We start from the raw sequence: 27,786 nt of genomic DNA, 5'->3' as shown, positions 1-27,786 counted from the left end.
AATTATTATTATTGTTAAAGCTCCCATTTATTCTGTAAAATTTATGTACATGTTTGAGTAGGCATATATGGGTGAGACTTTATCTAAAGTTAGTCGATATAAACAGTGACCACAGATAGCAAAAGAAAACCAAATCAAGAAATTAAAAAAACTACTCGGAAATACACAAAATGAGTCATATTTATATCATTTATTGTCTCCATGATAACTGTAGACGAAGCCATGCTAGGTGGCAGCAGACAGACCAGGGGTCGATTTCACAAAGAGTTAGGACTAGTCCTAACTTTGGACTAGTCCTAAGATATATCAAAAATGTACAGCTAGTCCTAAGTTAGGACGGGTAACTCGTCCTAACTCGAGATAAGACTAATCTTAACTCTTTGTGAATTCCACTCCAGGACCCAAGTTCATTGCTCTGCTTACCGGCGAATTCTCCGCTTACGATCACCATTCTCCGCCTACTGTGCAAGCACCAAATTTCTGCGCTAGCCCGGACCCTTTCGTTCGTCCCTGCCTCCTGGTGAGTCAGAACAAATGTCACATGGAATGCTTTCTCATACTGCCCTTCAAACGAGTCCTGATGATCCGTCGTGCCCGAATACCTAGTAAAGTGGAGCACGCACACACACACAAGCAAAAACTCCCTGCTAAACCTGTGAAATACACTATTTGTAAGTGAGGAGTTCCCTGCTTCTGTAAATGCTGATTCTAAGCAGAGCCATGCAATTGGGGCATGGTGATATTCTGTAGTTTACGTAGTTCTGAGCACGCTGTTCCTTTTTTAATCTTTTTTTTATTATTAACTGAATTTTGACGTTCTTTGTGTACATGTATATAATAGGGCTATTTAAAAATAGACAAAACTTTGACAATTTCAAACTTTCTTGAAGCATACATGCTTTTTAAGAGGATTAAGACATTTTTGGACAAGCTGCAAGGCTATAGACTCTGCAAGGCTATAGACTGTGCAAGTACATGTGTTTGAACATTGGGACCTGTTAAAGTGAGCGAGTTTCTTCTTAAGCAGTATGAGTGGTCTCAAAAATGTTCCAATAAGGTGAGGCTTGCACGATCTATTAACACTTTTTTTCTAACGATCCCTTCCTTTAAATCTACTTAACCTCTTCCTTACACTCGTACCCCTGCTTCTTTTCTATTGGTGACTTAAAGGCAGTGGACACTATTGGTAATTACTAAAAACAAATATTATCATAAAACCTTTCTTGATTTTGATGAGTAATAGGGAGAGGTTGATAATATAAAACTTTGTGAGGAACAGCTCCCTCTGAGGTGGAGTAGTTTTCGAGAAAGAAGTAATTTTCCACGAATTTGATTTTGAGACCTCAAGTTTAGAATTTGAGGTCTCAAAATCAAGCATCAGAAAGCACACAACTTCGTGTGACAATGGTGTTTTTTTCTTTCATTATTATCTCACAAATTCGACGACCGATTGAGCTCAAATTTTCACAGGTTTGTTATTTTATGCATATGTTGAGATATTTGTACACAAGTGAAGGATAGTCGTTGACATTTACCAATAGTGTCCACTGTCTTTAAGTCGACCAAGCCCCGAAAGGTCATTTCTTATAATACTGTAGTTTTGTCCATGTTTACCCTCACTACCCAAGTTTACAATAGTTGCAAATAGAAACACTGGCTCGTTCCAATGATGGAAATAAAAAAGGTTGCTTTTAAGCAGTCTCTGCAAAATGGAGTTAAAAGATCTGAAATGCCTAACACCTCTGGAGCGGCAAATGGTTATATCCAAGTTAACAATGGAAACAGAAAGATTGTATCTTTCCAATGATGGTTTAAATATAAAAAACTCTTCAATTTGTAGGCGTTACGTATCGACATGTGATGCAAACCCATGTTGTAAGATGGTGAACAATGAGCTGCCTAGGTCTTCATCCTGTAGTCGGGGAACAAGCAAGAAGGAAAGAAGAAAATGATTAAGTTTGATCAGAATTCCCGATTGAATAGAAGCTCTCCAAACTTATCCCTGATCCCGGTGATCGTATGAGTTGTTTTTTATGCAAGCAGAGTGTGACCTGCCTAAAGTTGTACCCATGAATACATGGTAAAGATGGGGCAAGAGATTATGTGACTACACATAAAAGAACTGAATATAAACAATTTGGGGTCACTGCTGAGAGAACTACAGTACTCGCCAGGGTACTCGCGGAGGTATGTTACAGGTCACTCAGAAAACTGAACACGCCGGAATGCTAAAACCGTTCGGACAACGTGCTGATATGTCCGACTACGTCGCCCGGAAAACTGAACACGGCGGAACACTGAAACCGCCACACCGGTTAAAGCCATTGGACCTTTTCGGTAAACAGTGTTGTCCAAGGCCCACACTTTGTGTACCACAACTTCTATATCAAATAACAAACCTGTGAAAATTTAGGCTCAATCGGTCATCGGAGTCGGGAGAAAACAACGGAAAAACCCACCCTTGTTTCGCGCGTTTCGCCATGTCATGCCATGTGTTTAAAATAAATCCGTAATTCTCGTTAACGAAAATTTATATTGTTTTGCTGTTTTCTCAAAAAGTAAAGCATTTCATGGAATAATATTTCAAGAGAAGTCTTTCACCATTGCCTTCTGTAAACCCTGTAAGTTATTTGTAAATCTGTGAACTTTTTTTTTTTTTTTCTGAACCGAAAGGGTCCAATGGCTTTAACAGTTCAGAGGCCTTTCATTCATTATAACTTAACGGCAAAGTACATCTTTGTTTTTTTGAAACCATTCGATTATTTCAATCCAATATAAATGTAGTATACAATAAAACTAACATTTGTAAGTTTCATTTAAAAAGGTAGTAGCATTTGTTTTTTTTCAGATGTTGCTGAAAATTTGGGGTGAATATGTCTATGCAGGTCAAAAGCATAGACTTTTACTTAGGGAGCGTCTCAAAAGTCGGAACGGTAGGAACGTTCTTTTTGGATCGCAAGAGTATCCCCGCCGCTTTTGTCCGTTCCACAGGACCGGTCTTTTAGAACGCTCCGCGTATACTTTGTCATGATGTTGCGATCCTGCGGGCATATGCCCGCAGGAACGTTCTTTTGCGCTAGGAACGTGCCCGACTTTTGAGACGCTCCCTTAGCACCAAGTAATGGTTTACAAGGTGCAATATGCTGCCAATCAAACCAGGAACACCGAGGTGAACGCCTTCTCTTTTTCGACAAGTGCACTGGGTCTATTAATAATATCAAAGTCTTATATAGCGCACGTATCTCCCAAAAACAATCCCATATAGGAATACATTATCTGAGAAATGTTATTTCCCTGGTTGTTCATACACTTACGTGTGATTCCTGGGGCCTTTCTCAAACCACGGCTTGGGCTCCGGCTCAGGCTTAGGCTCCGCACACTGTGTACGTACCTTTGCCTTAACCTGCATTTTCAGCGCGTATTGCTGATTGACATCAGCACGCAAAGCCTGAGCCGGAGCCTAAGCCGAGGTTTGAGAAAAGCCCCGAACAAAGACATTGAAAAAATAAGGGAGACTGCCAACATAGGCCTGGATATATCAGTTGGTCAGGGCACAGCAGCCGATTTCATGAAATGCTAGGATTAATCCTATCTCGAGTTAGTATGAGTAACTCGTCCTAACTTAGGATGGGTTCAATGCGACCTAACGTCTATAGATACGGAACTTAGTTCGTCCTAAGTCCTAAGATTAATCCTAGGTTAGGAAGAGTTTGGTGAAATGGATGGCTGGCGCACTAATCCGGAGGTTGTTGGTTCAAATCCCGTTCTGGTAAATTTTTCTTCATTCCAACCCCAAATCATTTAAAATTTACCTAGTCTTTTTCCCTTGTGGTTTATTACTTAAATTCATTTGGGGGAAATTTAGGTTAAAGCCATTATACACTTTCGGCACAGAAAAAAAAGAAAAAAAGTTCACAGATTTACAAATAATTTACAGAGTTTACAGAAGGTAATGGTGAAAGACTTCTCTTCAAATATTATTCCATGAAATGCTTTACTTTTCGAGAAAACATTAAAACAATTATCAATTCTCGTCGAGAATTACAAATTTATTTTAAACACATGTCATGACACGGCGAAACGTGCGGAAACAAGGGTGGGTTTTCCCCGTTATTTTCTCCCGACTACGATGACCGATTGAGCCTAAATTTTCACAGGTTTGTTATTTTATATATAAGTTGTGATACACGAAGTGTGGGGCCTTGGACAATACTGTTTACCGAAAGTGTCCAATGGCTTTAAGTAGAAATGAAGGCATACCTGATATGGCCATGAGACCAGGAGATCCAATGCATCCTCTCCCTCACTAGACACCTAAGAACAAAAATATTTGTAAAACATTTTAAATCATGGCAGAGTGAGTCTAGCTTCCGACACTCAAGTTCTGGTGGCCAAGTCATCAGAGTGTGGGTTCAAATCCTGGTCATGACACTTGTGTCTTTGAGCAAGACACCCGACAGTGGGTGTGTTCGTTTAGCTTCCCTGGGTTGATCCCGGTCTACCCCCAGTGCGTTCGAATTGCTTTGACGTCATTCCAGGGGCTCACCCGGTTCAGCCCCCAGTGCCCTGCTTGTGGAGTGGGTTACTTGGGGGTGACCCGAGGTGCATGCCGTTACCACGAGAGGGCGAGTGTGGTCGTTCGATTAGCTCTTGTCTGGGGTTCACCCGAGTGACACAGCGAGGTCGACCCAGGGAAGCTAATCGAACGCACCCTATAATTGCTTCTCTTAACCCAGGTGTATAAATGGGAACATGTGAGGGTGGAGACAGTTGGATTAACCTTGGCTCTGATTTAAGCAGATTGGGAACGTATACTCCCCAGGGAGTTGAGAAAATTAAAGGAGTGGTCTAGAAGTATGCCCAATTAGTTGTATCCTCTTGCTCCCCTTTCTCAAAGGAACGTTACAGAGTTGGTAAGAAACAAAAATCGTGAAGATCACCGATTTACATAAAACTTACATGGTCTAATGATGATGATAGTTGAAAAACATCTCTTGAAATATTTCTGTCTGAAATGTCATATTTGATAAGAAATAAATAATCTAACTTCGCGTTTGGAGTTTATCGCTCAGGGAGCGTTTTATTCATTTTTATTTTGGCATCGATTCAATGCGAAATTTGTAATCTGTTTTTCACTATTCTCTCGTGACCAAGATGGCCGATCGATCTCAAACTTCTACAGGTTTGTCAGTTTATGCATATGGTGGACTACATAGAGTGCTAACACTGCCAGCAACTGTTTTGTTAGGACAAACCAATTCTGTAATGTTCCTTTAAATTGTCTCCAACTGCCGATGAAATAGCGCTCTCTTTCCCCCCCCCCTTTTTTTCCTCAATTTCACAAATCGTATCAAGAAACTTTTAACACTGACAGTTGGCAGGTGTGTAAAAAACCCAAAACAAACAAAACAAACGAACTCTCAGTAAAGAGCGCCCTCTATGACACACAATTATGAAGATTTGTATGAGGGGCGTCCAAAACAAACAACACACATGAACCCTCAGTAAAGAGCGCCCTCTATGGTACTTGATTGGGATGATTTTTATGAGGGGAGTCCTCTCACCTTGACGAGTGCAGAGCCCACCAGGATGGAGCCATCTGACGTCAGCTGAACACTCTGTTGAGGAAATCTCCTACACAGACAGCGAAGTACAAATCATTATAGTATGTGGTAGTTCTAAAGCTCGGTTCATACTTCATGCGAATGCAAAATTTGACGTGAATTTGATGTCACAACTCTCCTTTCACAGCGATATTCGCAAGTGAGTTGAACTGCTGCGAATTATTCGTTGCGAATTTTTGACGTCAACATTCGCTTCGCATTCGCAGGAAGTATGAACCCGGCTTATCTGCAGCACTTCATCACAACGAGGGCATCTAAAAACATTCACTATACTTGATGCAATCAAGCTAAATGAGTTGTTTGTCAAAAATATCAGCATGGAGAAACAAGCCAAAACAGACCAACAGGGGTGAAATTTTCAAAAATGTTTCTTTTGTTAAATTCCAAAATATATCTTATTTTATATTGGCAAATTCCTTCCTGATAAATAACATTAAAAAAAGGTTGAAATTTGTATTGAAAGAAAATTTGTCAATGTATTTTCAATAAACAAGTTGACTTTAAACCTCCTTTCTTGCATTTCTTGACGTAACTGGTATAGACCGTATTGAATATGGTGTCACCGTTCAAATATCTGCCTTACATACAACATGGCGTCTGTGCGCGTGTGCGTGCGTGTGTGCGTGCATGTGTCGTAGAAATCAAACTGGGAATGTTGCGTGCTGCGTGGTTCGATGATGTACACGTTTGGACGCACATACGGTGTGCCCTACAAGATGGCGACTTTCATAGCAACAAAGGGGTTATTCAATACAGTCTATTCTGCTCCATTGTGCTTAGCAGAAAGTTGTTGCTCAGCATTGTCTGCTCTATGAAACTGAGCAAAGAATCTGATGAGTGCACTGGGCGTGTATTTTGATATTTTAAGCTGGCCTCACCCCCGCACTAGAATGGACTGTTCATGGAGTAAGGGGTGATCAGTGCTTAACACATACCTCTTGAGTTTCTTCTGGACCACCTCCATTCCCATTTGGGGGATGGTCACTGTTGAGGTGAATCTGATTTCATGCTCAGACATACCAAGCTGCTGCATCGTTCTGGATGGATCCTCCAAAAAGACTTTCTATAAATAAAAAACAAACAAAACAAAAAGTACTACTGTGAATTTGGAACACTTTTTTTCTTTTTCTTATTGATTTTGGTGAATTTGTTTTGTAAAAGTTAAAAAAAAAATTAAAAAATTGGTTTGCTGAAATTTGCGCATATTGGGACCCAATTAGTAGTTTTCCATTCTGATTGGTCGATATTTGAATGAATGACAGACATGGATTGAATAAATTAACATAAAGGGGAGGATCATCTTATCTTACATCTCCTGTGATGGTAACAGCTCCATGGAGGATCTTGGGTTTCTTGACATCTTTAAGAGCATCTCCTTGAGAAACAAAAATCATATGTAGTTAAAGATAGGTACGTTTTGGGTTCAAGGGGCACAAGTTAGATGGATAGTAGGCCAGCCGTCGATTTCACAAAACTATTCCTAACTTTAGACTAATCTTAGGATTCAGGACGAATCCCAACCCTGCACTGTAGCATGCAGACCTTAAGATCAATCCAAAGTTAGGACGAGTTACTCGTAATTCGAGATAAGACGAGTCCTAACTCTTTGTGAAATCGACGGCTAGGTCTTACATGTCAAATACATGGGTAGTGGGCCGAGTCTCCCCTTGGATGCTTTGTCTAGAGGATGAAGCCCCCTGAACTTCCTGTGTGCTACTTGTAAGATAAAATGGGTGGTGGGTCTGGGTCTCCCCTTGGTCTAAAGACTAAAGCCCGCTTCATACTTCCTGCTGCGAATGCGAATTCGATGCGAATATTGACGACACAAATTCGCAATGAATAATTTGCAACAGTTGAAATGTGCTCAACTCCTGCGAAACATTCGCTGCGAAAACAGCCCTGTGGCATCAAGATTCATATCGCATTGAAGCTTGGATCGCTGGGGTTAGGGCAAAGTTGGTTAAAGTTTTATCATAAAAGCTGGCGTATTTGTAACAGAAACTTTCCTAAACATCTAAGAATATTTACCTGTTACAGCTATGCTACGTTTCAGTAAGCTGAGAGACACATCAGCTGGTAGGTTTGCTTTGGTTTCTACGGTAACAATCTCCCCATTGGCTGGCATATAACACTGGACACCTAAACATAACAAATAACATTTACAAGGTGCCTCCATATAAAAGGATCATAACACACATAGAAGAATTAACATGGATATAAATCTTAACAATACTGCTTTGTTTTAACCAGTGTCATGTGGCAGTGTCATGGCCGAGCGGTTAAGAGCACCGGATTCAAGAACTGGTGTTTGATCAGCAGGGTGTGGGATCGAATCCCGGTCGTGACACTTGCTATGTAAAATTGGGGAGGTAATGCTTTCTGCTCTACCGGCTAGGCTTCAAATTGAAGATACCCAAGCCTACATGTACATTCTTATGGACTGTGACAGGGATAACCCTGTTTCAGCCCTAGGAGTAGGTGGCAACGGCCTCTGGAAAAAAATAATTGCAGCCCACACCTTGAAGTGGCCTTCAGGCCTTGTGTGTCAGGCGACTTGCATAAAAAAAACCATTCCCAACATGATTGTAGGCTGGCATAGTTTATCTATAATTCAGCACAACCAACAGCGGATTATATTAGTAGGTCACACAGTAGGAGGGTTGACTATAGTGTGTATACATTCCCAACATGATTTTAGGCTGGCATGAATTATCTATAATTCAGCACAACCAACAGCGGATTATATTAGTAACTCACACAGTAGGAGGGTTGACTATAGTGTGTATACATTCCCAACATGATTGTAGGCTGGCATAGTTTATCTATAATTCAGCACAACCAACAGCGGATTATATTAGTAGGTCACACAGTAGGAGGGTTGACTATAGTGTGTATACATTCCCAACATGATTGTAGGCTGGCATAGTTTATCTATAATTCAGCACAACCAACTGCGGATTATATTAGTAGGTCACACAGTAGGAGGGTTGACTATAGTGTGTATACATTCCCAACATGATTGTAGGCTGGCATGAATTATCTATAATTCAGCACAACCAACAGCGGATTATATTAGTAACTCACACAGTAGGAGGGTTGACTATAGTGTGTATACATTCCCAACATGATTGTAGGCTGGCATAGTTTATCTATAATTCAGCACAACCAACAGCGGATTATATTAGTAGGTCACACAGTAGGAGGGTTGACTATAGTGTGTATACATTCCCAACATGATTGTAGGCTGGCATAGTTTATCTATAATTCAGCACAACCAACTGCGGATTATATTAGTAGGTCACACAGTAGGAGGGTTGACTATAGTGTGTATACATTCCCAACATGATTGTAGGCTGGCATGAATTATCTATAATTCAGCACAACCAACAGCGGATTATATTAGTAACTCACACAGTAGGAGGGTTGACTATAGTGTGTATACATTCCCAACATGATTGTAGGCTGGCATAGTTTATCTATAATTCAGCACAACCAACAGCGGATTATATTAGTAGGTCACACAGTAGGAGGGTTGACTATAGTGTGTATACATTCCCAACATGATTGTAGGCTGGCATAGTTTATCTATAATTCAGCACAACCAACTGCGGATTATATTAGTAGGTCACACAGTAGGAGGGTTGACTATAGTGTGTATACATTCCCAACATGATTGTAGGCTGGCATAGTTTATCTATAATTCAGCACAACCAACAGCGGATTATATTAGTAGGTCACACAGTAGGAGGGTTGACTATAGTGTGTATACATTCCCAACATGATTTTAGGCTGGCATGGTTTATCTATAATTCAGCACAACCAACAGCGGATTATATTAGTAGGTCACACAGTAGGAGGGTTGAGTCATTTCCTTACCGAATTCTCCAGTGATCTTCTGTTTGAGAAACTCCATCTTCTTGGCTTCTCCATGAACCAAGAGTACATTCTTGGGTTCGCACATCCGGATCAGCTGCATGATGCCCTTAGCATCGGCGTGGGCGCTGTTTGTCAAAAAAATGGTAGAGATTATCAAAAATAAACAATAAAACAATTGTAGAGTGTCATGGCCGACGGGTTAAGAGCATCAAATTCAAGTTCTGGTGCTAAGTCACTGGAGTGTGGGTTCGAATCCCGGTCGTGACACTTGAGGTATGTTATTGGCCCTATGACCAGGGCACTAATGTAAAGCGCATTGATACAGTTATTGTGAAATGCGCTATATAAGAGTTATTATTATTATTTATTTATTTTATGAATGTCCAAGTACCTGTCCTGGATTTATTTTTTCAAATTGCGTGTAAGTACAAAACTAAAATGCGCACTACACTGTACATTGTATCACCAATGTCGAAATGGATTTTTTACAGAACTCACTAAAACACTAAATATACAGTGCTTCAAATACATTTGTGTAAAAAATTATGTTCTTTAACCCTAATTCAGTCGAGTGAAAAGTGGTTGATAAAACTTGATGGTCTTACCTGAAAGACATGTACTGTACGGATAGTTTGACATCAATCTGTGTCCAAAGAGAGAAAGGGAAGAATACGTATAAGGCCAGCCCAGATTCAAAGAGCTGCTTAAAGGGTCTATGTACTATGAAAACTATTTTAGCACGTAAAAACGTATTTTTCATGACTTAGAAGAGTTTGCGGTAACACCATGTAATGACTATTCTCTAAATGAGTTGGGGTGGTTCTGAAAAAAACCGTTGGTTTAACTCGACGTTTCGATCAGTATGCTCTGATCGTCTTCTGGAGAATGCTGGACTCTGATGCTGCATGCTGCTTAAGTACTGGGCGGCGGATTAGCTTGGTGATGCACGAAGGCGGGAAATACATGACATTGTTTTACTCATTTCTCAAAAACTACAGCACCTCAGCAAGTAATATTTTCAGGGAAGCTTTCTATGTTCTACCATCATTATCTTCAAACGGTGTAAGTTTGATGTCAATCTGTGGACATAGTGTTTTGTGTTACAAAAAGTACCCACAACCTTTAAAAGAACATGTTGCCTTGGATCGGTCGAGTTGGTCTTTGAAAAGCGTGGTATAACTGTTTGTTATAAAATGCACATGGTTAGAAAGATGTTGTAAAAGTAGAATACAATGGCCTACACAAATATGCCTCGAAATTGTGTGGTTTTTGTTTTACAAAAATTTGACTCCCATAAAGGGCCGACCGTGTTAGTTCGCGACGTAAAATGAAAACCGTGAAATTTCGAGTGATACTTGTGTGGATCATTATACTCTACTTTTAAGACATCTCTCTAACCATATGCATTTCATAACAAACGGTTTCAAACGCTTTTCACAGACCAACTCGTCCGATCCAAGGCAACGTGTTCCTTTAAGTCGAAATGAACAGAATACCAGTCCCAGACTGTACACAATGAATAATAGTTTGGCTGGCGACCTAATTCTGGTAAGCATAGTTTTGATGTGCTCAGCAGCTATTTGTGCTTAAGTCTACCTACCACTTGTCTGTTTTCCAGCTCAATCTTCTTTGCCCCACTCAGGACCTTGCTACCGACGGTCCCAGCGACGCAGTATCCTGGCATGATGACCATGTTGAGGGGATTCGGTGCCCAGTTGCGGAAGATCTGTAAGGATAGGCCGGCGTGGAGCATACCCGGTGTTGCGAAGACAACCATGGGGCCTGGGTTGTTGATGTACGCCCGGTCAAATGCCTGGGGTTAAAGAAAATTGACCAAAGAGGTAAGAGATACATGTAATTTAAAAGACAGGCCGGCGTGGAGCATACCCGGTGTTGCAAAGACAACCATGGGGCCTGGGTTGTTGATGTATGCCCGGTCAAAGGCCTGGGGTTAAAGAAAATTGACCAAAGAGGTTAGCTAGAGATACATGTAATTTAAAAGACAGGCTGGCGTGGAGCATACCCGGTGTAGCAAAGACAACCATGGGGCCTGGGTTGTTGATGTATGCCTGGTCAAAGGCCTGGGGTTAAAGAAAATTGACCAAAGAGGTTAGAGATACATGTATTTGTAATTTAAAAGACAGGCGGCGTGGAGCATACCCGGTGTCGCAAAGACAACCATGGGGCCTGGGTTGTTGATGTATGCCCGGTCAAAGGCCTGGGGTTAAAGAAAATTGACCAAAGAGGTAAGAGATACATGTAATTTAAAAGACAGGCTGGCGTGGAGCATACCCGGTGTAGCAAAGACAACCATGGGGCCTGGGTTGTTGATGTATGCCCGGTCAAAGGCCTGGGGTTAAAGAAAATTGACCAAAGAGGTTAGCTAGAGATACATGTAATTTAAAAGACAGGCTGGCGTGGAGCATACCCGGTGTAGCAAAGACAACCATGGGGCCTGGGTTGTTGATGTATGCCCGGTCAAAGGCCTGGGGTTAAAGAAAATTGACCAAAGAGGTTAGAGATACATGTATTTGTAATTTAAAAGACAGGCGGCGTGGAGCATACCCGGTGTCGCAAAGACAACCATGGGGCCTGGGTTGTTGATGTATGCCCGGTCAAAGGCCTGGGGTTAAAGAAAATTGACCAAAGAGGTAAGAGATACATGTAATTTAAAAGACAGGCTGGCGTGGAGCATACCCGGTGTAGCAAAGACAACCATGGGGCCTGGGTTGTTGATGTATGCCCGGTCAAAGGCCTGGGGTTAAAGAAAATTGACCAAAGAGGTTAGAGATACATGTAATTTGAAAGACAGGCTGGCGTGGAGCATACCCGGTGTAGCAAAGACAACCATGGGGCCTGGGTTGTTGATGTATGCCCGGTCAAAAGCCTGGGGTTAAAAAAATTAACCAAAGAGGTTAGAGATACATGTAATTTTAAAGACAGGCTGGCGTGGAGCATACCCGGCATCGCAAAGACAACCACGGGGCCTGGGTTATTGATGTATGCCCGGTCAAAAGGCCTGGGGTTAAAGAAAATTGACCAAAGAGGTTAGAGATACATGTATTTGTAATTTAAAAGACAGGCGGCGTGGAGCATACCCGGTGTCGCAAAGACAACCATGGGGCCTGGGTTGTTGATGTATGCCCGGTCAAAGGCCTGGGGTTAAAAAAATTAACCAAAGAGGTTAGAGATACATGTAATTTAAAAGACAGGCTGGCGTGGAGCATACCCGGCTTCGCAAAGACAACCACGGGGCCTGGGTTGTTGATGTATGCCTGGTCAAAGGCCTGGGGTTAAAGAAAATTGACCAAAGAGGTTAGAGATATATATGTAACTTAAACGAAGGGCTGGCGTGGAGCATACCCGGTGTAGCAAAGACAACCATGGGGCCTGGTTGATGTACGCCCGATTAAAGGCCTGGAATTAACCCCCAAAAATACAATTTGTTAGAGGTACCCGCTGCTAATAGGATTTGAACTGTCTCTAGCCACCGGGCAATCTCGATAGCTTAGTTGGTATGACACTGCTCTAGAATTGCAAAGGTCATGAGTTCTAATCCCACCCACGTAATGCCTGTAATTTGTTTTCACAGATCTCGGGAAAGCACTGAGTTAGTTAATATTCATTGTCCCGATAAAAAACTTTCATCCATCAAAAATATTACAGATAGATATAATAATAGTTTGAAAGTTGGTTTTCCAGGAGAACTTCAACATAAACTTATTTATTTATTTGTTTTAATTTGTGTTTGTTCTTTGGGCAATACAATAGAATGAGGAGAGGCCATCGACAAAAGCAAAAGTAAAAAAAAAAAATTGTCATTGCAGGATTTCAGACCTTGAATCTCGAAGCATCCAGAAACTGTTGTTTTCTTTGAAAATTTACACAAAATAATGGGAGGGAAACAAATTTACCTTGATGTGTTTGAAGTCGAACATGTTCCTCTTGACAAAAGTCTTGCGTATTTTCTGATTGGTCCACATGATGAACAGCTTGTAATAGTGGTTGGCCTGCAATTTTAATAATAATAATAACTAGTTCTCATACATGTATAGCTCATTTTACAATAACGTATCAATGCGCTTATAACACTAGTGCCCTGGGCCCAATTTCATTGAGCTGCTTTTTAAGCAAAACTTTTTGCTTAAGCAAAAAATTCCTTGCTTAGTAAAGTCAGATTATCGGCCAAGACCCCACTCAATTGTTATGCTAAGTAATCAACAGCTAAATACCAGTCTCAAGCAATGTACATGACATGACATTTTGGCCAGTAACATGTGTAAAAAAAGCCAGCTATTTTCGTGCTTAAGCAGATTTTTTTGCTTAAGCAGCTCTATGAAATTAGCCCCTGGTCATTGGGCCGATAACATTGCATTACCATTTACTTTGGTGATAAATTGATCATGTGTACACATTATATTGTAACTTGTTTCTTTTGCAAATGCAACCCCCCCCCCCCAAAAAAAAAAAAAAAGTAGAAAACAAAGGTCACAATAGCACGCTGTTTTCCATTCTGAAAACTGTCTTTCTTTTCGTTTCACAACTAATTTTTGGAAGGGATTTAAACCGGTTGCTAGCGACCAGTCGGCGAACAAAAGCGTTGAACAAGAAATAAAGTAAGGAATACCTTTTCTGTGAGTCCGAGTGAGAAGTAAACTGGTACTGTAAGGTTCATGCGATCCCTGTGTACAAAAAGAAAAAAGGTTACACCAGGAAAAATTATATTTTTAAATAGCAAACTCACATAAAAACAACAGCAATTGGACATGAAAGATGTTAAATGTAACATCTATTATATCTTTGCGGTACCCACTGCAAAAACACAGGATTTGAACTGCCTCTTGCTACCGGTCAATCTTGGTAGTCTAGTTGGAAAGACACTGCTCTAGAATTGCAAGGGTCATGGGTTCGAATCCCACTCGAGTAATTTGCCTATTTTTTTTCCACAAGGAAAGTACTGAGTATACAGTGCTAACACACATCGATGTAAGGGTAAAAATAAAAAATTAATATAACAATCAGACAGTACCACAAACCAAATGTATATTTTGCCTTTAAAGGCACTGTACTTGTTTGGTAATTGTCAAAGACCAGTGTTCTCACTTGGTGTCCTATCATAAGCATAAAATAACAAACCTGTGAAAATTTGGGCTCAATCGGTCATCAAAGTTGCGAGAAAATGATGAAAGAAAAAACACCCTTGTTGGACGAGTTTGTGTGCTTTCAGATAGGAATAAAAGACTTCTAGCTAGAAGTATTTTATTATTTTAGTGAGAAATTACCTGTTTCTCCAAAACTATGTTACTTCATAGGGAGTCGTTTCCAAAAATGTTTTATACTATCAACAGCTCTCCAATGCTCGTTACCAAGTCAGTTTTTAAGTTAATATTTGTTTTGAGTAATTACCAAACGTGTACATGTACCTTCCCTTTAAAAGCTCACCAGAATGTCTCAACGAGTATGCAGAGCTCCTGTGCCCTGCCGAGGGCAAAGACTGGGATCAAGACCTTGCCACCTTTCTGGATGCAGTCGTGGATCTTCTGAAGGAAATCTCGCTCTCGACACCTACGGGTGGAAGTGAGAATTGTAGAGTTAACAAAAAAAGGTCACTGTATACTGCTTCTTGTATTGAGCCATGGCCGTTTCAAATCCTTGCGTGGAACTCTTTAGTTCTCTGATGTAAAGCTCAAAACACTTCCACACAAACATGCAATAATATCGAGGTATTATACAGCGCACGTATCTACGTAACAAGATACTCAAGGCGCTGAGTATACATGTATACAAACTTTCACAACGATAGGTAATTGCAGTGATGAATTTTGAGACCCAATTATTTAGCACCTTATAAGGGTTTACAAGGTGCTACGGCGCATACAGCAGCCACAGCCAGGAACACCGGGGCGAACCCCTTCTCTTTTCGAAAAGTACACTGGGTTCTTTGACATGCGTTACACAACACATGGGACCAACAGCTTAACGTCCCATCCGAAGGACGAAGCAATGGTTAAGTGTCTTGCTTAAGGACACAAGTGTCACGGCTGGGGATTCAAACACACACTCTGCTGATCAGAAACACCAAAGTTTGAATTCAGTGCTCTTAACCGCTCGACCACAAGTGAGTTAACACCTGCAATCAGGAACTTCCTATAGACCTTCATCATGCTGCCTCCATCCTGGTCATGTTCCACGTATCAAATCACAATATTGAATGCTAACAATCATTTTGCAAATAGGAGCCAGACTATTTTGTACTTCCAGCCTCGGTTTGGTAACATTGATACCAATGGGAGAAACTCAAGATGGCTGCACCATGATAAAGGTCTATCGTCCCTCTTTTGTTTGTACTTTTTGGCAACAGCCTCCCTTCGGTTTTGTACACACTTTCAAACTGTGGACCTTTCCCCACCACTTTGTAGGGTGTCGTGGCCGAGCGGATAAGAGCACCGAACTCAAGCTCTGGTGCTTCTGTTCAGCAAAGCTCTGATGCTTCTGTTCAGCAGAGTTTCCTTGAGCAAGACACTTTTAATTCCTTCTCTCCACCCACGGGGTAAATGGGTACCTGTGAGGGCAGAGGTGGTTCTTGTGATTGATTTAGCCGAGTAGCGCATATTAATGTTGCACAGGCTGCCTACTCCCCACCAGGGAGCTGAGATGGTTTAAGGAGTGAATTAAGGCTCAGTGACCAGGGGTAATAATGTGAAGCGCTTTGGGACGCCCTACGGGTGTGAACAGCGCTATATAAAAACGGGTATTATTATTATTATTATTATTTTGTTATAGGTTCCCGATCTGAATATTAATACCTACTCAGTCACGAACACCAATGGTAGGGCACATCTGAAACAGTATGCCCCTTCAATGGCTTTGCCAGCCACAGGGCATAACAATTAACAGTGTCACATTCCCCTACCTTTTTGAGTCTCGGATCGTTGTGGCGTATGTAGATTCTGTGATTAGGACGTCCGGTCGACACTTGTCTATCCACGCAGCTCTGCAGACCAAAAAAACAACTTATTTTTTAGTCCCGTCAGGACACTTAATAAAATAATAATAATAATTACAACATTTATAGAGCGCTAAATACGGATGTTTCTAAGCGCTATAACCAGACTGACAAAACAGATGGGTTTTAAGTTGACATTTGAAAGTGTCCAATGAAGGAGCTGCTTGAATGTGGTTGGGTAGCTTGTTCCAAAGTGTTGGAGCTACATGTATGACTGAAAAGACCAAATCCCCAGCGTGTCATGGTGCGGGGTCCCAGGGAAAGCTGAAAATGAGCAATTTCTGAAGAGCGAAGGCGTCGAGTAGCTGATGAAAGTGAAGAAGAATGAAGGGCTATGAGGTCTTGGAGATATACCGGAGCCAAACTATGAACAGCTTTATACACAAGAAGAAGAATTTTGAAGTGGATGCGTTGGTGAATTGGAAGCCAATGAAGAGAGCGAATGATGGGTGTTATGTGTTCTGACTTTTTCGTAAGGGTGACTAATCTGGCAGCAGAGTTTTGTCCTTGAGCAAGATACTTTTAATACCATAAATGCTTTGGCTTTCTATTGGGACATTAAGCCATATGTTACAAGTACAGGGATTAGTAGTGCATGTAAAAGAACCCAGAACACTTAAAGACATTGTACACTATTGGTAATTGTCAAAGACAAGTCTTCTCACTTGGTGTATCTCAACATATGCATAAAACAACAAACCTGTGAAAATTTGAGCTCAATTGGTCGTCGAAGTTGCGAGATAATATTGAAAGAAAAAACACCCTTGTCAGATTTTGTTGATTTCGAGACCTCAAATTCTAAATCTGAGGTCTCAAAACAAATTTGTGGAAAATTACTTATTTCTCGAAAACTACATTACTTCAGAGGGAGCTGTTTTTCACAATGTTTTATACTATCAACCTTTCCCACTCGTTACCAAGTAAGGTTTTATGATAATAATTATTTTGAGTCATTACCAATAGTGTCCACTGCCTTTAATTCTATTATCAGAAATATGTAATAATAACAAAATAATGAATAATTATTAATATTCATACTTACCCAAGATGTCGATCAGGTGTCATGTTGTAATCTCCCTGAAAATAAACAAAGGCAAATTAATTACAAAATTTGCCTAGTACAGCAACAGATTTTAGGGTAGTTACAAAACAAGAATCATTTTCAAGAAACTTATCAACTGTCATGGTAATAATGAATCATTTTTGTGAACCAATTTAGTTGATACAGAAAAGAGTACTGAAGGCTATTGAAAAAATAAAGGGGTTTTTAACTTTGTCTTAAATAAATTCACTGTTTGAGCTTGTTTTGTGTTGTCCGGAAGACTATTCCATAATTCTGCTGCTGCTGCTGCTGCAAAAGCTCTGGCCCTATAAAATAAGGGAATCAATGTGTGGTAAAGAGGTTTTCAACTAGTGGTTTATTGTGGCAAAAATTATAATTGTTCAATGATTTCTTTCAACACAACACCCCTCCAGCTATGAAATGGTAAACCCCACCGCCACCCTCGGGTAAAAAACTCCTTATAAGGGAATGCTGTGCGCGTATCGCGTGATGCTCTTGACCAATAGGAATGAAGAAACTGTCTAAGAAGAACAGTTGCAAGCTCGCCCATGTTTCAACACTTTTTACTGGTCATAAGCAAAGGTTTTTACACAACCACGTGACGCGCTCTCCACCAATAGGAATAGCGAAACTGTCTGAGGTATTTATGAATTAGGTTTTACTCACTGTGTAGACAAGCGATTGTGAGCCGACTTTGATACGAAACATGGCCGCACCCAGGACATGACCGGCGTAGTATGCAGAGATCTCTAATTCATCATCAACCTAGAAATAATCAAACATGAATTATTTGTATCTTATTGGATTACAAACGGTTTGAGAAGAAGCTTAGGCGATACCACAATATTATCGAATATCGCAATACTAATTTGGAAACGATTTCGATATTGGATCGATTTGGTTTTAATCGAAATATCGATGTATCACAACATCGATTAAGTATCGCGATATTGATTAAGTATCGCAATATCAATTAAGTATCGCGATGTATTTCCTAGCCGAGACATCTTGCACGCCATAGGTTTGGAGTGAAACCAGAAGAATAGGTCATTAGAACACCTCTCTTATGCTATGACTGTCTCTTCTACAACTTTCACTGGGAGTTTGAAGGCAGATGGTGTCAAATTTAATTAATCGCGATTAAGGATTATCGTGAATAAAATAAATCAATATCGCCCAAGCTTACTACAGACCCTTGCACATTGTGCAGCGCACTCACATGTGACAATCATGTCCGCCATTTTGGGAATCTAAATCGTGCATAAAAACATGCAAACGAGATATTTTGACTCCCAAAAAGATGAATTGTTTGATTTCTTACCTGAACTGTTTGGTGAAGGTTGACCACCACACATTTCTTCATGCAATCTTTAATCATCTGAAAAGTGATCAAAATAAAGCAATTTATGTATGTGTTAATGACAGCCACAAATTTAATACATGTTAGTTTTGCATTAGGGTTTGATATTATTTGTTTTACCATTACACTAATGTGTATTGATCACTGTATACTCAGTGCTTTCCACAGTTCTGTGTGAACAAAATCAACAGGCAAACCAAACCCACGACCATTGCATTGGAAGAGCAGGGCCCAATTTCATGCCTCTGCTTACCGTAAGCACAGAATCGGCGCTTACGGAAGCAGGGAATTCTGTGCTTACGGCAAGCGTATTTCACAGTTTAGCAGCGAATTTTGGCTTATGCGCGTGCGTACTCCACGTTACTAGGCATTTTACGCTTACAAGGCTAGCACAGAAACTTGCACGTAAGCGGGGAAGCATGATCGTAAGCGCAGAATTCGGCGGTAAGCAGAGCCATGAAATTGGGCCCTGATATCTCACCAACTAGACCGCCGAGCTAGCCCATTGCCAAAACTGCTAAAGGCAGTTCGAATCCAAATGGTACATAAGCAATGATTTGATGCAATAACTAACATGGTTTTTCAAATTGCTGCGATACCAGCTGATAACATAGATTCAAACTGCCTTTAAGCACTAGGCTAGCATGGTCTAGTGGTAAGACATCTGCTCTAGCAATGAAAAGGTCGTGGGTGGGTTCAAAGCATGTCCAAGTGAGTTGCCAGAGGATTTTTTTTCATCCTGAACTCGGTGAAGGTACCGAGCAAAAACAGTGCTTAAAGGCAGTGGACACTATTGGTAATTACTCAAAATAATTGTTAGCATAAAACCTTACTTGGTAACAAGTAATGGGGAGCTGTTGATAGTATAAAGCATAGTTTTCGAGAAAGAAGTAATTTTCCACAAATTTTTATTCTGAGACCTCAGAATTAGATTTTGAGGTTTCGAAATCAAGCATCTGAAAGCACACAATTTCGTGTGACAAGGGTATTTTTCCTTTCATTATTATCTCGCAACTTCGTTGACCAATTGAGCTCAAATTTTCACAGGTTTGTTATTTTATGCATATTTTGAGATACACCAAGTGAGAAGACTGGTCTTTGACAATTACCAATAGTGTCAAGTGTCTTTAATACACATCTGTGTAAGGATACAAACAAATTATAGACTCTTAAGGTTCAACAAATCCCAGCGCTAAAACTGCAAAGTAGGGTCTTAGCTACTTACAGCTGATGTGAAGAAGTTTGTTTCTCCTTTCCTGTCCACTGTGATTTTGCGGTAGTCCTCCTGGAAGTCAAATTTGAAAAAGGCAGAATAAATTTTCAAGGCATGACCAAAATGTAAAAGATTCCAGTTTTGTAACCCCCCAACCCTCAATTATGGCAGTCAAGTTGGTGTAGTGCATAGAGTTATATGCATGTATAAGAACTAGAGGGCGCACTGGTGATGCTTCTTGCACAAACGCGACGGGACCGTAAGGAGACACGAGCGTTGAATATGAAACACACGTTGGAGTTTGTGTTTATTGAACGCTACGCGATGCTGTTTTGTCAACTTACAAAATGGCCGCACAAACACACGCTGTGCGATGCCTGTTTTGTCAACTTAGAATATGGCCGCAAGCGCGCATGCCGGGTCGCGTATATAGGTCAGTGCGCCCTCTAGTGGCGTAGTGGTATCTTTCCTCGCCTTCCACAATCAGGCCGGTGCACTGTATTGTATTTTGGGTTTTCAGTCCCTACCTGACTGCATGGATTTTCCCTTGAACAATTCTCTAGGTAATTTCCTCCCACATCTTATAACTGAAACTTCATTCATTAGGTACTTGGTTAGTACAGTAGTAAAGTTTGCTTTTGTTTGTTTGTTTGTTTGTTTAGATGATCTTCCCATCAAGGGAACTCGGCAAACTCCCACAAGGGGGATATAAACACCAAGCTGGCAACAGCCAATCTCTCTCTTACAAACATTGGTTTAACGTCTATGATTATGAATTACACAAATCAAGAAATTGTGATTCAGTAACTAGACGACAGTTTTTATTCTTTTCTGGGGTTCCTAACCAGCATAAATGAAATGAAATAATTTTTCTCAATCTGTATTACCCAAGATTTAAAAACCCATGAGAAACGTAGATATAATATAAATACATCCACCCCCAATTATCACCCCTCCCTCCCTCCCCTTCCCTACACCCCTTTTTTTTTTTTTTTAAAGTCATGTTTTGATGCCCGCTGGCAAACTTTCACCTTTTGTTTAGAACATGTAGAACGTTTGATTATCTTATTTTGTGTGCTTTGAATGTCTTTTAAAATTGTAAATCCAAAATGCAATTCAGTCATTGGACCACAATTTTGTAAAAAAAACCCAAAAAACCCCCATAAACCTTAACGGCAGTGGACACTATTGGTAATTACTCAAAATAATAATTAGCATAAAACCTTACTTGGTGAGGAGTAATGGGGGGAGGTTGATGGTATAAAACATTGTGAGAAACGGCTCCCTCTGAAGTGACATAGTTTTTGAGAAAGAAGTGATTTTCCACCAATTTGATTTCGAGACCTCAGATTTAGAACTTCAGGTCTCGAAATCAACCATCTAAAAAACGCACACAACTTCGTGTGACAAGGGTGTTTTTTCTTTCATTGTTATCTCGCAACTTCAATGACCGATTGAGCTCAAATTTCCACAGGTTTGTTATTTTATGCATCTGTTGAGATACACCAACTGTGAAGGCTAGTCTTTGACAATTACCAATAGTGTCCACTGCCTTTAAACCCCTGAAGATCAAAAACCTTAAGATATCTAGATATTATCTTACCAGTAGGATAGGGCATATGGCTTTGGTGGGTTGAGTCATGTAGATCGGTCCATCAAACCCAACCATTTCACTCATGTAAGGAAGAGCACCGCAGTGGTCAAGATGGAAGTGACTGGAGCAGAAACGGAAATTAAATAACCTGTTTAATTGGCTGTTATTGCATCAATATTAATACATTGATCTATCAAAATATTGATGTATCAATACCTTGATCTATCATTGTCAATACATTGGTCTATCTATACATTAAATTTTTCTAATGCATCAATTAAAGGCAGTGGACACTATTGGTAATTACTCAAAATAATTATTAGCGTAAAACCTTTCTTGGTGACGAGTAATAGGGAGAGGTTGATGGTATAAAACATCGTGAGAAACGGCTACCTCTGAAGATCCATAGTTTTCGAGAAAGAATTAATTTTCCACAAATTTGATTCGAGAACTTGAGGTCTTGAAATCAACTATCTAAACCCACAAAACTTCGTGTGACAAGGGTATTTTTTCTTTCATTATCATCTCGCAAGTTCGATGACCGATTGAGCTCAAATTTTTACAGGTTTGTTATTTTATGCATTTGTTGAGATACACCAACTGTGAAGGCTAGTCTTTGACAATTACCAATAGTGTCCACTGCCTTTAACCAATCAATGAATAAATACATTTATTCATCAAAATGTGCACCCATCAATTCCTTTGAGCGCGCCTGTGGGCGACCAAGTAAGTGAGTGATCAATTCCTTAAAGATGCTGTCAGATTTTTGGCCCCAAACATTAAGAAATAGATTTGTTTGAGTGAATGGTATTTCAAAGAGTATCACCCGCTCTAACAATTGTTTTTAAAACTTTTTACTTTTAATGGTCAGGAAACATGACCAAATAATTAAAACATTTCTTATAAAACACATAAGACTTGGTCACGTGATATATTGTCGGGATCCCGACAAAAACTAATTTTGAGTACTTTATTTCACTAGCAATGGCTCAAATGAAAGCTTGTAACTTTCTCGACCCCCATCAAAGTACCTATTGAATTTTACATCCAAATTTTTGGGTCAAATCGGCAACAAATCTGACATAGCATCTTTAATACATTTATGTATTGATCAAACAACAAACACACCTTTCAGTCTTTCTTATTTTACCTTATAATAACACAGTCAAGGTGTTCTGTGAGACGTCCTGTTCTTGTGATGTAGGAAAAATCAGGGAATCGTCTCTGAAAGTACAAACGAATAATTACACAAATAGCTATTGAAAACGGCTTTACCAATCAAACCCGACCTGGGGTACTTTCTCAAAGCATTTGTGATCAACTCTGCTGAGGGTCTCAATGTGAGGTTGTTACATCTCTCTGAGTTAGTTCACTTGTTTTACACGTTTGTCTCAAGATTAAGCTTGGGCGATATCACGATATTATCGAATATCGCGATATTAATTTGGAAACGATTTCGATATCAGATGGATTTAGTTTTAATCGAAATATCGATATATCGCGATATATCGCGTTAATCGCGATATATCGCGTTAATCGCGATATATCGCAATATCGATTAAATTTCGCGATGTATTTGTTAGCTGAGACATCTTGCACCCCATAGGTTTGGAGTGAAACCAAAAGAATAGGTCATTAGAACACCTCTCTTATGCTATGACTGTCTCATCTACAACTTTCACTGGGAGTTTGAAGACTGATGATGTCAAATTTAATTAATCACGATTATATCGAATATCGCGATATATTGTCGGCGATATATCGTGAATAAAACAAATCGATATCGCCCAAGCTTAATGTGAGGTTATTACATCTCTCTCTGAGTTAGTTAACTTATTTTACACGTTTGTCTCAAGATGTTTTTTAAAATCGCATCAAAGAGAATGCATGGTCACTTGTGGATTTGGCAAAACTTACTAAGGGGGAAAATTTGTCAGGAGGCGACTCTGGCAGGGGGCGACATTGTAGGGGGGTGATTTGTACTTGGAGGGGGCTAGCTTGCTGTTCAGTTCTTTAATATTTTGATAATATGTTGTCAGGGTGGGTGTCTACAGACATGACAGTTGGTTTGGGTGTCTACAGACATGACAGTTGGTTTGGGTGTCTACAGACATGATAGTTGGTTTGGGTGTCTACATACATGACAGTTGGTTTGGGTGTCTACAGACATGACAGTTGGTTTGGGTGTCTACAGACATGACAGTTGGTTTGGGTATCTACAGACATGACAGTTGGTTTGGGTGTCTACAGGCATGACAGTTGGTTTGGGTATCTACAGACATGACAGTTGGTTTGGGTATCTACAGACATGACAGTTGGTTTGGGTATCTACAGACATGACAGTTGGTTTGGGTGTCTACAGACATGACAGTTGGTTTGGGTGCCTACAGACATGACAGTTGGTTTGGGTGTCTACAGACATGACAGTTGGTTTGGGTGTCTACAGACATGACAGTTGGTTTGGGTATCTACAGACATGACAGTTGGTTTGGGTGTCTACAGACATGACAGTTGGTTTGGGTGTCTACAGACATGACAGTTGGTTTGGGTGTCTGCAGACAAGACAGTTGGTTTGGGTGTCTACAGACATGACAGTTGGTTTGGGTGTCTACAGACATGACAGTTGGTTTGGGTGTCTACAGACATGACAGTTGGTTTGGGTGTCTACAGACATGACAGTTGGTTTGGGTGTCTACATACATGACAGTTGGTTTGGGTGTCTACAGACATGACAGTTGGTTTGGGTGTCTACAGACATGACAGTTGGTTTGGGTGTCTACAGACATGACAGTTGGTTTGGGTGTCTACAGACATGACAGTTGGTTTGGGTGCCTACAGACATGACAGTTGGTTTGGGTGTCTACATACATGACAGTTGGTTTGGGTGTCTACAGACATGACAGTTGGTTTGGGTATCTACAGACATGACAGTTGGTTTGGGTGTCTACAGACATGACAGTTGGTTTGGGTATCTACAGACATGACAGTTGGTTTGGGTGTCTACAGACATGACAGTTGGTTTGGGTGTCTACAGACATGACAGTTGGTTTGGGTGTCTACAGACATGACAGTTGGTTTGGGTATCTGCAGACATGACAGTTGGTTTGGGTATCTGCAGACATGACAGTTGGTTTGGGTGTCTACAGACATGACAGTTGGTTTGGGTGTCTACAGACATGACAGTTGGTTTGGGTATCTACAGACATGACAGTTGGTTTGGGTATCTACAGACATGACAGTTGGTTTGGGTGTCTACAGACATGACAGTTGGTTTGGGTGTCTACAGACATGACAGTTGGTTTGGGTGTCTACAGACATGACAGTTGGTTTGGGTATCTACAGACATGACAGTTGGTTTGGGTGTCTACAGACATGACAGTTGGTTTGGGTATCTACAGACATGACAGTTGGTTTGGGTATCTACAGACATGACAGTTGGTTTGGGTGTCTACAGACATGACAGTTGGTTTGGGTGTCTACAGACATGACAGTTGGTTTGGGTGTCTACAGACATGACAGTTGGTTTTGGTGTCTACATACATGACAGAATTTTTTTTACCCAAACCAAATAGTGTGTCCACCATACTACAAATTGCTTATTGGGCCTCAAGCAGGGTATAGTGCACAGTTGGGGCCGAAAGGGTTAAAAGAGCATGCTGAATGTCGACAAACGGCTAAACCTTACATCATCATTGAATCCCATGTGCATTCCACAATCCAGCATGACGTTCTTTCCACCAACGGTGACCAAGATACAGCTGCGGCCGACATCTAGAACCAAGACAAATAATCACAGAACACAGTTAATAAAAGGGTGTGTTCGTTTAGCTTCCTTGGGTCGACCCCGGTCTGCCCCTGGTGCGTTCGAATAGCTTTGACATCATTCCAGGGGCTCACCAGGGTCAGCCTCCTGCTTGTGGAGTGGGTCACTTGGGGGTGACCCGAGGTGCATGACGTCACCACGAGAGGGCGAGTGTAATCGTTCGATTAGCTCTTGTCAGAGGCTCACCCGAGTAAGCCAGCAGGGTCAACCCAGGGAAGCTAATCGAACGCACCCAAAGTAATGACCCCAAAAGAACATTTCTTTCCGTAAGCTTTTGTTATACAGGTGGTGATGGTTATAGCATGCATTCTGTGGAACGATTTTGTCTTACATACTAACTTGAATCTGAGAATTGATTCATGCATATATACTTTCTCATATTTCTGATGGTTGGTGTCTGGGGGCGAATGCTGCAGCCAGATATTGGTCGGTACCTGCTGTCAGCTCGCTAAACGTGGATGGATTCATAAGAGTGCATCTTGAGTCAAGAGTAGATAATCCCTATAGCTCACATAATAACCTAAACTTTGATGGTGCGTTGGTGAAGTCATTGGTAGACGGTGCAAGGTGCGAAGAAAAATAAAAAACAAAAGGTTGTGCACTTTTTACATTGAGCATCACCATGATCACAAAGCGTGTGCAATCAAAATGTGTCTGGGCCCTTAATTAAGAGCTGGCGCTGGACCCAGTGCTCCTGGCTAGCACGAAAATAAAAATGTAAGTCTGTGACTGCGTGTTGAAAGAAGTATTTTACTTTTAGTAGAGGGTTTCTAACAAAAGACACCAAAGGGGTTATTAGGTTGCATATATATATGATGATTTGTTTAGAGTCAGGCACATTTTTAATAAGAATATTAATTATCCAGAAAAATAAAATTATTAACTTACCCTGTCCGGCACCTGTTGAATAAATAAAAAGAAAAATTTGCTTTAAGTATTATAGCCACATGTAAGCCTTTATTTACTTAAAGCCATTGGACACTTTCGGTACAGAATTTTTTTGTTTAAGTTCACAGGTTTACAAATAACTCACAGGGTTTACAGAAGGTAATGGTGAAAGACTTCTCTTGAAACATTGTTCCATGAAATGCTTTACTTTTTGAGATAAATAAACATTAAAACAATATCAATTCTCGATACCGAGAATTACGGATTTATTTTAAACACATGTCATGACACAGTGAAACGCGCGGACACAAGGGTGGGTTTTCCCGTTATTTTCTCCTGACTCCGATGACCGATTGAGCCTAAATTTTTACAGGTTTGTTATTTTATATATAAGTTGTGGTACACAAAGTGTGGGCCTTGGACAATTCTGTTTACCGAAAGTGTCCAATGGCTTTAAAGGCACTGGATACTACTTTACTTTACTTACTTACTTACGATTGATGGGAGAAATTGTTTAGGCTTATGCCTTTGTGACCCCATATCCTATCATTGATTCCTTCCAATAGGCATCAAGCTCTTTCTTGAATGTTGACACTGTTTTGGCATTTACTACTTTGTGTGGGAGACTGTTCCAATCATTAATTATTCGCTGTGAAAAGAAGTTCCTTCTGCACGCAATGTTTTTGTTGAGAGTCGACTTGTACAATTTAAGAGAGTGGCCCCTCGTACTGGTGTTTCTAGCTGTATTAAAGAATTTCTTGCAGTCGACTTTCTCCAGTCCCTACTAGTAATAGTATTGGAAGTTGCTCAAAATAATAATAGCATCAAAACTTACTTAAAATTATTAAATTGAATGTTAATGTATTGTTTATGTTAGCAATCAACAAATGGAGAAATGTGGATAAATAAATTAGTATAAAAATATAAAACATTGAATTGTGAGAAACAATGTAAATAAAATATTAGTTGTACTTACTAACTTAAGTGTACGAACATGAACGTCCAAAACACCCATGTAAGTGGGTACAGACTTAACTTTCCACTTCTAGTCGACAACACAATTTCTCTTTTTTAGTTATTATGCCCTTATTCATTTTACCATTGAGTTGACTACACAAACTTCGAAATTGTGCGGGCTCCTATTAGTATTTCTAACTCTGTTGACCTCTTAGTTTGTTCAGAACTAGAAACACAAAATAACGATAAAAATGGCTACTTACCCAGGGGGGTTACCTTAATCTCTGCCATGAAAAACTACGACAAATCTGCTCGGAAAATGCGTTTTTCTACAGCTTCTTTCGGAAATGAAAACAAAGTTTGACTAAAAAACGTCAAAAAC

The 27,786-nt window shown here is 40.3% G+C and overlaps 1 protein-coding gene across 2 annotated transcripts; it reads right to left on the bottom strand.

The window, feature by feature from the left end:
- Positions 1-175: 175 nt before the first annotated feature.
- Positions 176-27,782, bottom strand: LOC139943116 (integrator complex subunit 11-like). 2 transcript variants are annotated; one of them, XM_071939934.1, is made up of 23 exons: positions 27,668-27,782; positions 26,448-26,459; positions 25,422-25,507; positions 22,887-22,960; positions 21,746-21,857; positions 20,155-20,214; positions 18,891-18,947; positions 18,236-18,334; positions 17,549-17,583; positions 16,414-16,494; positions 14,943-15,065; positions 14,128-14,182; positions 13,415-13,510; positions 11,415-11,445; positions 11,101-11,282; positions 10,106-10,143; positions 9,501-9,625; positions 7,653-7,763; positions 6,935-6,999; positions 6,560-6,687; positions 5,565-5,634; positions 4,261-4,314; positions 176-1,912 (listed from the first exon to the last, which is right to left on the bottom strand). In XM_071939934.1, exons 1-23 carry the CDS (start codon positions 27,693-27,695, stop codon positions 1,844-1,846), a joined length of 1,791 nt encoding a protein of 596 aa, XP_071796035.1. In that variant the 5' UTR covers positions 27,696-27,782; the 3' UTR covers positions 176-1,843. The 2 variants fall into 2 exon arrangements, with proteins under 2 accessions (XP_071796035.1, XP_071796034.1); XM_071939933.1 differs by lacking the exon at positions 11,415-11,445 and having other exon boundaries at positions 11,101-11,313.
- Positions 27,783-27,786: the final 4 nt, after the last annotated feature.

Source organism: Asterias amurensis, chromosome 10 (assembly GCF_032118995.1).
Source record: "Asterias amurensis chromosome 10, ASM3211899v1".
In the NCBI taxonomy this organism is placed as follows: domain Eukaryota; kingdom Metazoa; phylum Echinodermata; class Asteroidea; order Forcipulatida; family Asteriidae; genus Asterias; species Asterias amurensis.
Note: the sequence above shows the minus strand (reverse complement) of the source record. Positions and strands in the feature narration are given on the sequence as shown.